Below are 12,106 nucleotides of genomic sequence, written 5' to 3' on the forward strand. Positions count from 1 at the left end.
AATACACTTTTACTCTCAAAACAGAATATTAAATATCACTCTGTAAAATGTAGACCTCTACCAAAGCCAAAGTGTTAACATTTTTTTTAAGTGTTTACAGCAGCGGTCTACAACCACCGGCCCACACATCGGTATGGGCCCGCATACCGTTTGATACTTGGTGCTGCGAAGGGACTGAACAATCTTTTTTATTCTTTTTGAGTGGGGCAGCAGACACAGCTTGAGAAAATCTATATATATACTGTATATTTTTTTGCAGTACTGCGTGCTGCCAAGACTTGCCATTTAGCAACATTTGGTCCGTCAAAAATAATCTTTACATCAAAGCGGTCTGTAGTGCAAAAAAGGTTGGTGATAAGGGTAAAGAAAGAATAGCTTACACCATTATTATTAATAAGGCTGTACAATTGATCGCAGAAAGACTCAAAGAATGCAAGACAATGTAGCCAGATCCAGACCAGAATTTAATGGCTTTTTCCTTGAAGAGCTACCACTATGACAGATGTAAATCTGACATACGCGCTCATTTTCTTACACGTGCACACAGTTTCGATCAGAGAGAACACACATACACTGATAGTCTAGCCTTTTATACACACAAGCGGAAGGCAGGAGCAGGCAAAAATACACCGATAACCTGACACCGGCATAACAACAGTGCATCCACCTCGAGAGGGAAAGAGCAGGCCAAGCACATAACTGAACAATATATTTAGTTTTCATCAATCAGGCACAAATCCGCTTAGGATAAAGAAGTCATTAGGTCAACATTTGGGTCTCCAAAAGAAGGCATACGCAAAATGCACCTACAACCAGCCGTGAGCGGGTACAGAGTAGCTGTACTGTGACATCAACAGACGGGAGACGATAGGGTCCGCACTGAGGCTTTTAGCGTCACATAAGACACCACATTGCATATCGTGTATACGTAGGATAGACAACGAGGGGAACGCCGTCTGCTTTTAGCTCGGGTAACGAGGTCTTTGACACAAACATGCTCACAGATCATAACACATTATTGGAGTACATGTGTTTCACTCGTTAACAGCAAGTAGCGTGTAACCGATGTAAGATTTCAGTTGTACTGTATACACACTTACAGTAAATAATTGAGTGACCCAAACGTACTTTATATTTTTTTCCTCCGCTGACATGGTTTGGATACTTGATCGAGACACTCGCAGTGGTCTGAATAGAATAAACTACGTCTATCCAAAGAGTATAGCCAGCGTCAGCCCAAAGGTGAGAAATTGTTGTTGTGGCGCTAATTACGAAGTTGTACAAATGAAGACAGTCAAGGATAAAATCACATTTGTTTATAAATAGGTTGATGTTCTGTAAATCATCTCAATGTGCTTGGGAGGGAAATATAAACTAAAAGAGACAATGCTAAGATAGCACCTGACAAAGCTCTTTTGTACAGGCTTTTAGATTCATAGGAGAGTAACCTAATACTGTTTGACTGAAAATCATCGAAATCCCTTAATGTGTATTGATCCAATTGAGACCAAAGTGTTATTTGTGCAAGTAAAAATAAAATGTTTTTTTTCCTCCTTTGGAGTTCATCTTGTAGAAACCCACTGGCCCTTTCTAGACATCACCAGAAGTAAACGGTCGGCTGGTCAGTAGTTTCACAAAAACGTCACATCTTCTTGTGATTGCACCCACCGCCAGTGAGCGTCATATTCCAGATGCATTTTGCCATTTAGCTTGCAAGTATCCAAGTCAATGTTTCCATTTTTGTAAGGTTTACGTTTGGGGCTCTGTTTCTTGCCCAGTTTTTCATTGAGAGCAATCCGAGCGTGGCCGCCTGTTGGTGTGATTGTCTTCTCTAGGTTCCCGTTGGCCTTGACGGACTGGGTCTGGCTATTGTTCAAAGAAACCAGGCCTGCCTCTGCCACGTTAGTGCAAACTACTTCATCTTGCTTGGTATCAGGCTGAGCTTCAGGAACGTCGTTAGGAACTGATGGTTTTCCCTTTTCACTCTCGACTAGCCCATTCCCATTGACATCGCTGACAATCACTTTTCTAGTGGCGTTCTCATTTGATCTAGACCGACTTCCCATTACAACTCCATTCCCAATCCCTGTATTAGCCCCGGGCTTCTCCCCAGTCGCACTAGCAGAGACCACGGCTGCGGAAACGTCCGCTGTCCGGCACCCGGCAGTAGCCTCGGAGACCTGTGGCGTGGAAGAGCAGATGACCGACTCTGAGCTAGAGGGGCAGTATTCATCCATATCATCTGCCAGGGTGTCCAAGTAACTTCCGATGGAAATGTTGTCCAGCTTGTCGTGGGGGTCATGGAGGCTGCTCCAGGAGCCTCTCCAGGAGGTGTCGGGGCCCTCGCCCAGGCTGTACTGGCTGCTGGTCAGGCTGCTGCATCGGCTTGTCAGTGTGCTGCGCTCCTCCAGCAACCATTTCACGGCCTCGATGCCCTCGTGGACAGCCAGGAACTGCTGGAGGATCTTTATGTCCACCGAGCGCAAGTGTGCCTGTGGAAACAAACAGTACAAAGACCAGGTAATGAGAAAAGTCAATAAAATTACTTTTTCACAAACACCTTTATTAGCCAGGAATGTCAAGAACACACAGAGAACTTGTCTCCGGTAGTTGGAGCCGCCCTAGTACGACATGCTTGAGTACGACTGTAGACAGACATGTGCATATGCTACTCGGGTAGGAATAAATAGGGCAAGACCAATATTTGTCTAAAACTTTGTATGTTTTTTTGGAAATTTATTTCAAGCAGATATTATAAATCAACAAAATAAAAGCCTCAAAATGAAGGATATTTTGGAATGGACCAGTCCGAGCCCAGACTCCTACACGGCAAATACCGGAACGTTAAAATGTGCCGTGCTGATGATGACGCCCGATCCTATTGTTTAGTAAACTCATGTTGATGAACCTTATGTCAGTCAAGCATAAAATCCTTGCACTAAGCTAATGCCAAAAAACCTTCCTCACCTTATATGGTCTTGTTGATGAAATGCGGTCTTGATGACCTCCGGGTCTCATAAATAAAATGGCAAGAGAGTAACGTCTAGATTTTTACCTTGCGCTAAGCAATTTCTGTCTTGATTCTGCACATTTATAGATCGTGTCTAGCACTCACCTTCCATCACTATGCTTCCAAGTACTCTTTAGTGTTCCCATATCGCTAATATATCATCTGAAGGGGATTATTACAACTCAATTACCCTGCATAACAGCTCAAAATGTTTGAGGCTTGGCAAAAAAATATATTGTATCAATATGAGGATGTCTGATGTGGCTGCAGTACCCAAAATAAGTTCAAAATGTACAGTATGGGAGCGGGACAGTGCATCAGCTGGTAGATCGTTGGTCGCACAGTTCTGAGGTCCCGGGTTCAATCTCGGACCCGCCTGTGTGGAGTTTGCATGTTCTCCCCGTGCCTGCGTGGGTTTTCTCCGGGCAATCCGGTTTCCTCCCACATCCCAAAAACATGCAACACTAATTGGAGACTCTAAATTGCCCTTAGGTGTGATTGTGAGTGGGGCTGTTCGTCTCAATGTGCCCTGCAATTGGCTGGGTTTACTCCGCCTCCTGCCTGTTGACAGCTGGGGTTGGCTCCAGCACTCCCATAACCCTCGTGAGGATAAGCGGTGAAGAAAATGGATGGATATATTGTATGTTAATGTTACAGTTAAACAAGGCAAGCTTCTGACTAATAAGGAACAATAAGTAAAGTGCAAACACATCAGAATGAATGTTTATACTGCCATAAAGTCTGTTTTCAACATTTTTACTGATGGATATTTGGTTGGACATCTGCTATGGTGCAGTTTTCTTTGGACACTTTCTGTGACTTTTTTTTCTGTTGAACTAATGGCAAAAGAAGTTGTGGCTGAAATGGAGTTTGGAATTTTGGTTGGTTTCTCTTCTTGGGGATCTCCAGAGGAAGGAGAAGCCAGGTTGATTTTATTTGACGATAACTGCTGAAAGGTGATTTCTATTTTATTTTATTCTTTTACAAACGTCAACATCTGATTATTAACATTTGTCCTAGGGTTAAAAAAATGCACACTGCGGCTGTTTGATCAGAAAGCTTCATGTGAGCCAACTGGCGCACAGACACGCTTTCAGCTATGCGAGGGAACCTAAACAGTTAACTTGTGGCTGGAAAATCAAGCCTGGAAGCTATGAGATGCTATAAAGTTTTGCTGAGGGAAGGAAACTGTAGACAGCATGTGATAGTCATTAATGTTTGAATTATAAATGACTAACCTTGCGTATAATTGACTCACTTTTACACCATGGACGAGGGCATATCGAATATTTTGAAAACATTGCACAAAACATGTTTTATGAGGACGATTTTCCTTGAATGATATGTCAAACGGTGGCACGGTTGACGAATGGTAAGCACATTCGCCACACAGTTCTGAGGTTCCGTGTTCAAATCCGGTCCCCTTGTTTCGTGCCACATCCCAAAAACATGCATGGATAATTAAAGACTGTAAATTGCCCGTAGGTGTGAATGCGAGTCCGAATGGTTGTTTATTTATGCCCTGCGATTGGCTGGCAACCAGTTCAGGGTGCGCCCGTGGTTAGCTGGGATAGGCTGAAGCACACTTACGACCTGAGTGAGGAGATCGGGAACGGAAAAATGAATAATATATGATTGACAGTATATGCATGGTTGCACTAACATAATTTTAATGTACAGTATTCCCTCCATCCTCGTTTATTGTGGAGTTTAGGTTCTGGACCGCCCTGCAGTAGGTGAAATCTCTGAAGTTGTGACATTTTTTGGGTTATTATTTACACGTCATTTAAAGCTCCCCAAACTTATACTAACCTTTCCTGCACTTTCATTCACTGCTATTGTATTATAAATACCTGTTAAACTCTTTAAAACAGGAGTACTGCTGTATACCATCCACCATGTTTTATTTAGTCGAGCAAGTTTTTTATTTTACTACCCAAAAATTAACAGCACGGATTCAAAATCCTCTGATATGGTGACTTATGCGTGATATGAATAGCAATATGTGAATAGCAGATATAGTGAGGGAACACTGTACTCTTTTGGTAAACTGATCCCCTAACCTTCGAAATGCAAATCCCCGATAAACGACGCCATTGCTCTCAGCTTGTCTCCCAAAGTCGCACCGTCACCTCCATTAGTGCTGAGTCACTGCTAGTAGAAAGAGCAGCAATACTGCAACAAGCATTCCATAATAACAGCAGCAACGTAGCCAGCAAGACCACCCACTTCATGCTCTCCCACCCCCAGCGTCATTTCACCTTGCCAGGACAACTCAGGCAGACGTCTGGCATCCGTGCGCTCACCATGAGACAACAGAACGTTGACTCCCATGTCATATCACACCATTGCTCTACCATTGTGGTTTTTGCTACATTCAAATACCTCGATACTATATAATATAATAATAATAATAATAATAATAGAGAATTTAACACATAGCAGACAGAAGATTAACGATCTGGCATCACTGATGCAAGTACTGTTTGTGTTTGGATCTCTCTGAGGAGCCCGCTTGCCAATATCCACAGAAGGACAGATGGCCGACGACTTCATTGATATTGCTTCTTAGCAGATATATTTTGTACAGAAAACTGACATTTGCCCATGCGAAGGCTAGAAGGTGACCTGCAAAAAAAAAAAGAAAAGAGAAAAGGAAAGAGAAGAAAGGGGCGGGGGGGACCCACATCCCCTGCAGGCTTTTCACCTTGGTGTGTGACTTCTGCAGAGCGTCCTGCAGGAAGGCTTTTAGGGTAAAAAGTAAGTACAATTCTTGGCGTGCATGTTTAAAAGTGTACATCACTAAAGTGTTGATTAACATATTTTACCTGTCTGGTTAATAAGGTAAGTTTGAAGACATCAGTGGGTGTATGTGCTGACGAACGTGAAAGGTCTCAGTGGCGGTCCCCAGGAAAAAGGAAAAAAAAAATGTTTTGGAAAAAGCGTTAGTGTTTATCTTTGTATGAAGGGTGCTGATAAAGTGCAACGTTCACAAGTCTACTGTTGCACTCCTATTACAGTATAGTGTAGTACTCGCACAGAAGAGTGCAACACATACAGCGGGGCGCTGTGTGGAAATTGCACACCTTTGCAAATAGAAAGTGGCTCTTTGCCACATTCGCGTTTCTATTTCTTAGCGGACATGATTAATGGGGCGCAGTGTTAATCCATCCATCCAATTGTTTGGTCTTCCTGGAGCTCAAACAGCAGCACCTCAGTCAACAGATTTATGACAATACTGTATTGTCGGAAATAAATGACTCTAACAACTGACCACGCAGTGTAACAGAAAACGTTTTTGTTTTTTTTTTTAAAATTGTGTCTTTGTAGACCTAGAGAAAGCCTATGACAGAGTACCAAGAGAGGAACTGTGGTACTGCATGCGCAAGTCCAGCGTGGCGGAGAAATATGTTAGAATAGTACGGGACATGTATGAGGGCAGTAGAATGGTGGTGAGATGTGAAGTAGGTGTGTCAGGAGAATTTAAGGTGGAGGTGGGACTGCAACAGGGATCCGCGCTGAGCCCCTTCCTGTTTGCGGTAGTAATGGATAGGCCGACAGACGAGGTTAGACTGGAATCCTCTTGGACCATGACATTCGCAGATGATATTGTGATATGCAGTGAAAGCAGGGAGCAGGCAGAGGAACAATTAGAAAGATGGATGCACGCACTGGAACAGAGAGGAATGAAGATTAGCTGAAGTAAAACAGAATATATGTGCGTGAATGAGAGGGGTGGAGGGTAATGAGTGAGGCTACAGTCAGAAGAGATAGCGAGGGTGGACGACTTCAAACGATATAGAGTAATGGAGAGTGTGGTAAGGAAGTGAAGAAACGGGTCCAAGCGGGGTGGAACAGTTGGCGGAAGGTGTCTGGCGTTCTATGTGACAGAAGAGTATCTGCTCGGATGAAGGGAAAAGTCTATAAAACAGTGGTGAGGCCGGCCATGATGTACGGATTAGAGACGGTGGCACTAAAGAAACAACAGGAGGCAGAACTGGAGGTAGCAGAAATGAAGATGCTGAGGTTCTCACTCGGAGTGAACAGGTTGGATAGGATTAGAAATGACCTCATTAGAGGCACAGCCAAAGTTGGATGTTTTGGAGACTAGGTTAGAGACAGCAGATTTAGATAGTTTGGACATGTTAACAGGTGAGAGAGTGAGTATATTGGTAGAAGGGTGTTGAGGATGGAGCTGGCAGGCAAAAGAGCGAGAGGAAGACAGAAGCAAAGGTTGATGGATGTTGTTAGGGAGGACATGAGGACAGTGGGTGTTAGAGAGGAGGATGCACGAGATAGGCTAATAATGGAAAAAGATGACACGCTGTGGCGACCACTAACGGGACAAGCCGAAAGGAAGAGAAGAAGAAGAAGATGCTGTAATTCTTACGCTCTCTTTGATCTCGACTGATTATTGACATTATGTTTTGTCTGAATGTTGGATCCGATATAGAAGCCACTGGAGCACCTTGCTTTCTTTTTGAAGGGCGGCCTGAATTTGTGGCATATGACGAGGCCCGGCGTCAAAACCGCAGGCACATGCGTCACATAAGTGGGGTGGGGGGCACAGCTGTTAAAATGATTGACCACATTTGCGTCATACAGTTTAGACCACAGGTGTCAAACTCAAGGTCCGGGGGCCAGATCAGATTTTTTCTGGCCCGCGAAGCGAAATCGTGTGTGTGAGCTTCTGTTATTTTTGTCCAAATCTTTGAAAAGTATGATGCGGCGGTCAAAGATTTTTATGGTTTCACAGTCATAACGGCCTGATGAGGAAAAGTGGAAATCCAATGTGGCCCGTGACAAAAAGGTGTTTGATAACCCTGGTTTAGACTAAGTGAGGTGGAGAACTCCATCCATCCTTGTTGTACTGTGTACTGTTTTGTCATTAGGAGTAGCAGCAGCAGCTCATTTCAGCTGACTTGGGCAAGAGGCGTGGTACACCCTAAATTAGTTGACAGCCAAGCACTGGGTATATAATGTATTAAAAAAAAAAACAACATTCTGACATTCTGAGGTGGAGAAAGTGTGTCTCAAATCGAATCATTCTGCACTTGTTATATAATATGCAAGCAGGCAAAAATAGATTTCGGTAGTCATCAAGCAGACTTTACAAGCATCTGAGATGGGTATTGGGATGGGTACAAGATATTGAGATGGGAAGCAACTATATTACTGAATGGGTCAAACGGGAATTTCACTATTTACAGTATATGTGCGTTGTGACTGATTGGCGACAAGTTCAGGGCGTAGTCCGCCTTTCGCCCATTTAGTTTATGAGCAGCTATAGAATTGAAATTGAATGAAACCCAGGGAGTGTTTTCCCCTCTGAATTAACCGACGTTCATAAGGAAGTCATGATGACCTTCATCATCATTTCACACACACAAAAAAAAGAGCATATGCGCACTAAATGACACTTGAGCCTGTTACCAGCGCACACTGTAAAATTGTATTCAAGTAACTTCAATGACAACAATGTCAAATTAATGTCAATTCATTGTGCCGGTGAGATAAGCAGGAATAACACTTATTCTGATTGTACATGGCATCAGGAAGAACTGACCAGGATGTCACTCTATTGCACATGACCCACAGTCAGGGTTTAATTAGGAAATAAAGTGCAACATATTTATACATATTGTGGGAGTTCAAAAAGACACACATTCACCAGGTTAAAGGTAGCATAAACACACATGATCAATGTTCCCTTAATTCTCACAGTTCTTGAATCCATGCATAAATTTCCCGAGCTGCTAATTCTCACAAGGGTCACTGGAGCGCTCGAGCCTATCCCAGCTATCTATGGGCAAGGGGAAAGGTACACCCTGAACTGGTTGCCAGCCAATCACAGGGCACATGGGAACAAACAACCATTCGCACTCACAATCAAACCTCGGGGCAATTTAGAGCATCCAATTAATGTTGCATGTTTTTGGAACGTGCGAGAATCCACACAGACGGGGCCGGGATTTGAACCGCGGTCATCAGAAGTGTGAGGCCAACGCTCTAACCACTCGCCTCACTGTGCCGCCCCAGTTCTTGAAGATTAAGAGTTAATGCCTTCTCTTAGGACAACAGTTGAAACGTATGAGGGTGGCAATGCATGCTGGGAGCCCGCCGCTTCACAATTGTTGTGCGGCATGAAAAATACAGTAGGACTCTGTGTGATGTCATTCGAAATCCCATGACACACTCTAGTTATGGTAAAAATGACTTTTAAGTATTTCACTGTCAGGTAGGTATGAGGCAAGTACTGTAACTCGATTTCTCAAGGATGTCATTTCATGCAGTGTTGGAGTCACCTGGTTTGAATGTAGTTGTTCATTATTAGGTATCTTTTTTTCAACAAGGTACTCATAGTTTTGCTCTAGTTCCAAAATTAGCCGGAGTGGTGCTTTACTTTTATATTTTTATACAATGGCCTCAATTTGCCTGCACGTTTAGCACACCCGAGATATCCCAAACATTTTAAACCACTGTACGGGTGTTTATCATCCCTGCATACAGTAAATACTTGTTTGTACGCTAGAGAACTGCCTCGACGGATATCTGCCGTATGACTAAACTTGTCTTTTGCATGCAATGAATGAATAACTGACGCAGGTTCCACATTACATCGTCCATATCCCATGCTGCAACAGACGCGCGCGCGCACGCGGTTACGCGCAGCCATGTTGCGTCCACTTACCATCTCAGTCTTCAGTTTTCTTATCTTTTCATCCAGGCTCCTCTTCCCGGTCTCCTTCGCGATTTCCTGCGCGGCGGGGGCAACTTTGTCTTCTCCCCGGAGGGAGGACGCCTCTTCCCGCATCCACCTGAGCAAACCCTCGGGGGTCTTCCGGCCGATTTTCGCCTCTATGTCTCTCAACTCCGGGGTGCCGTCGCAAGAAGTTCCTTCATCCATCGTGGCCAACGAGCGCTGATTCAAAAATAACTGTTACCGAGCCAAACTGTCTGGAGAGCGACTTCCCTCAGCGCTGTGCGGCATCACACGCGAGCCCAGCTGAGCCCAGGCGGACTGCGCAAGCCTAGAAAAACAAACGTGTCAGCATCCGACACATCAACGTGTGCTCATGGCTGCTAAAGATATCGGAAAGCGAGCCTAAGCCTGCGACCGCGGGCTCCGCACGAGCGTTCCCGGTTTACGAGTCTCCTACCGGTGGCTAAACTGCGCACATTCCACCTGCATGATGACAGCAGCCTCTCTCCGGAGAAAAGCTGCGAAGCACAGTCCAGACCGTCAAAGTCGCTCAAAGGTGACCACGCGTAGCTTCCGGTAAGGACTTTCGAAATAAAAGCAAGGGAGGAACACGCCGGTCCGCTCGTAAAACTACCAAAAACAAGACAGCCAAACGATCCAAAGGCAAACTTGGGGAGGAAGAAAAAACAATAACAAGCAAAACATATTGAAAATGATAATATGTATATACAAACAATCTATACAGATTAAAATAATCATTTTAAATGTAAAGTGCTGAAAAAGAAAATAGCAGCTCAAAAAACAGCTGGGGGGGGGTTTTCATATAGAATATTTTCATGTTCTGCAGCTAAATGTTCTAAATGACAATATTTATACAGTACTTGGGATTTGGGAGTTTTCAGTCGTTTATAGAGTAAAAAAAAAAACCAGAGTAAATCAGAGTAAAATGAGAGAAAATGATATTTCGCCTCTATTTTGCCCCCTCCAGAGCTGCATGTAAAGTACTGTGCACAAAAAACATGGTTTCCAACAATAACCAAGGTTGTGTTTTTAATCATTCACTCATTCCCTAATCCTTAATTATTTTTATATGGTGGATTATATAGTTAGCCTATTAGTCAATTAAAAATAGTAAAGGTTTTAGGGTCGCTACTTGTGCATGCCATCAATTACAACGTACCAGATCAATTCAATTGATCAACTCTTCATTCTGAATGGAAAAAAACCATTACAATAATATTATGTTATTTTGCAGTGAGTGCATTTTCTGAAATTAATACAAAGCACTTCATGGCCACGATTTTCGTTAATTATCAGTACAAAGGGGTCATTCGGATATTAATTGAAAACAATATTCTCAATCAATACTTTGTGAAAGCAAGGTGAAACTACATGGCTACTACATTTGTATTTACGGTACTATAGATGTGCCCAAACCTGTGTTTGATGGGACGGATGAGACAACCCAGTATTGAGTCAGTCTGATGAGGGACTTTTGCTCACCACATTCACTTGTTCAGGGTAAACGTTGGAATTCAAATGTACTGCATCTTGAGCAGGACATGTTGCGTAATACAGTAAATCTTCAAGCGTGTGTCAAATGAGTAACACGCGGGCTATTTTGGTAGAAGTGAGGGCTGGAAAAATGATTGCAAATATAAGAGCTGAGCTGCACTGACAATGACTGGTGAGAAGCTCAGGAGAGAAAATACATTTTACAGTATCAAAAATGATGTTAGTAAATGAGATTATAACTTCGTAGTGAATGATGAAAAGGACGTCGGAAACACAGAGAGGGATGGATGAGGATTGGCATAGGAGGAGGAGCCTGAAGGTATCAAGTCTGGATTATTGAAGCTTTCCTCTGATCCTTTATGAGCGTTTGTGCTGGGCTAATATGAGCCCCCAAATTCTCACCCGCGTGCCTCTCAAACGAAAGAGAACGTGGAAGGCCTTCCTGAGCGTCACTGCATGGTTGTGAACTCTATAGATTAACAATGAGTCTAGGGCAATTGATCCACGTCTGTCATTCCCGAGTAGCACATATTTCTAAATATATGTTACATTTAGATTTTCTCCAACCGTGCCTCGTCCCCTTTGAAGGAATTCATAGAGGCATTATTATCTGCATCCATTTTCTCCCAAGAGAAAACTATATTGTACGTATTTGGTCTGAATTTGTTTTTATGTATTTATTTTCACATGCAATCACCCCGGTTACCAAGATAACCACCATGGCAACGGTGATGCAAGCTTTCTGAACACCCACAAGCTGCAAGCAAAAAGTGCCGCTCAGAGGGAGTCCATTATCGACGCGAAAAAAACACATTATGCAATCTGAGTGCTGTCCAAGCTTTCCTCATACGGTTGTGACATGAGGACATTTTCATTTT

At 43.4% G+C, this 12,106-nt stretch overlaps 1 protein-coding gene across 2 annotated transcripts; it reads right to left on the reverse strand.

Annotated features, from left to right (window-relative positions):
* Nucleotides 1-452: 452 nt before the first annotated feature.
* lurap1 (leucine rich adaptor protein 1) lies at nucleotides 453-11,909 on the reverse strand. Of its 2 annotated transcripts, XM_061824599.1 has the most exons (3): nucleotides 10,171-11,909; nucleotides 9,702-10,041; nucleotides 453-2,492 (listed from the first exon to the last, which is right to left on the reverse strand). In XM_061824599.1, exons 2-3 carry the CDS (start codon nucleotides 9,915-9,917, stop codon nucleotides 1,632-1,634), a joined length of 1,077 nt encoding a protein of 358 aa, XP_061680583.1. In that variant the 5' UTR covers nucleotides 9,918-10,041; nucleotides 10,171-11,909; the 3' UTR covers nucleotides 453-1,631. The 2 variants fall into 2 exon arrangements, with proteins under 2 accessions (XP_061680583.1, XP_061680582.1); XM_061824598.1 differs by having other exon boundaries at nucleotides 9,702-11,909.
* Nucleotides 11,910-12,106: the final 197 nt, after the last annotated feature.

The sequence above is a fragment of the Syngnathoides biaculeatus genome, chromosome 7 (genome assembly GCF_019802595.1).
Source record: "Syngnathoides biaculeatus isolate LvHL_M chromosome 7, ASM1980259v1, whole genome shotgun sequence".
In the NCBI taxonomy this organism is placed as follows: Eukaryota; Metazoa; Chordata; class Actinopteri; order Syngnathiformes; family Syngnathidae; genus Syngnathoides; species Syngnathoides biaculeatus.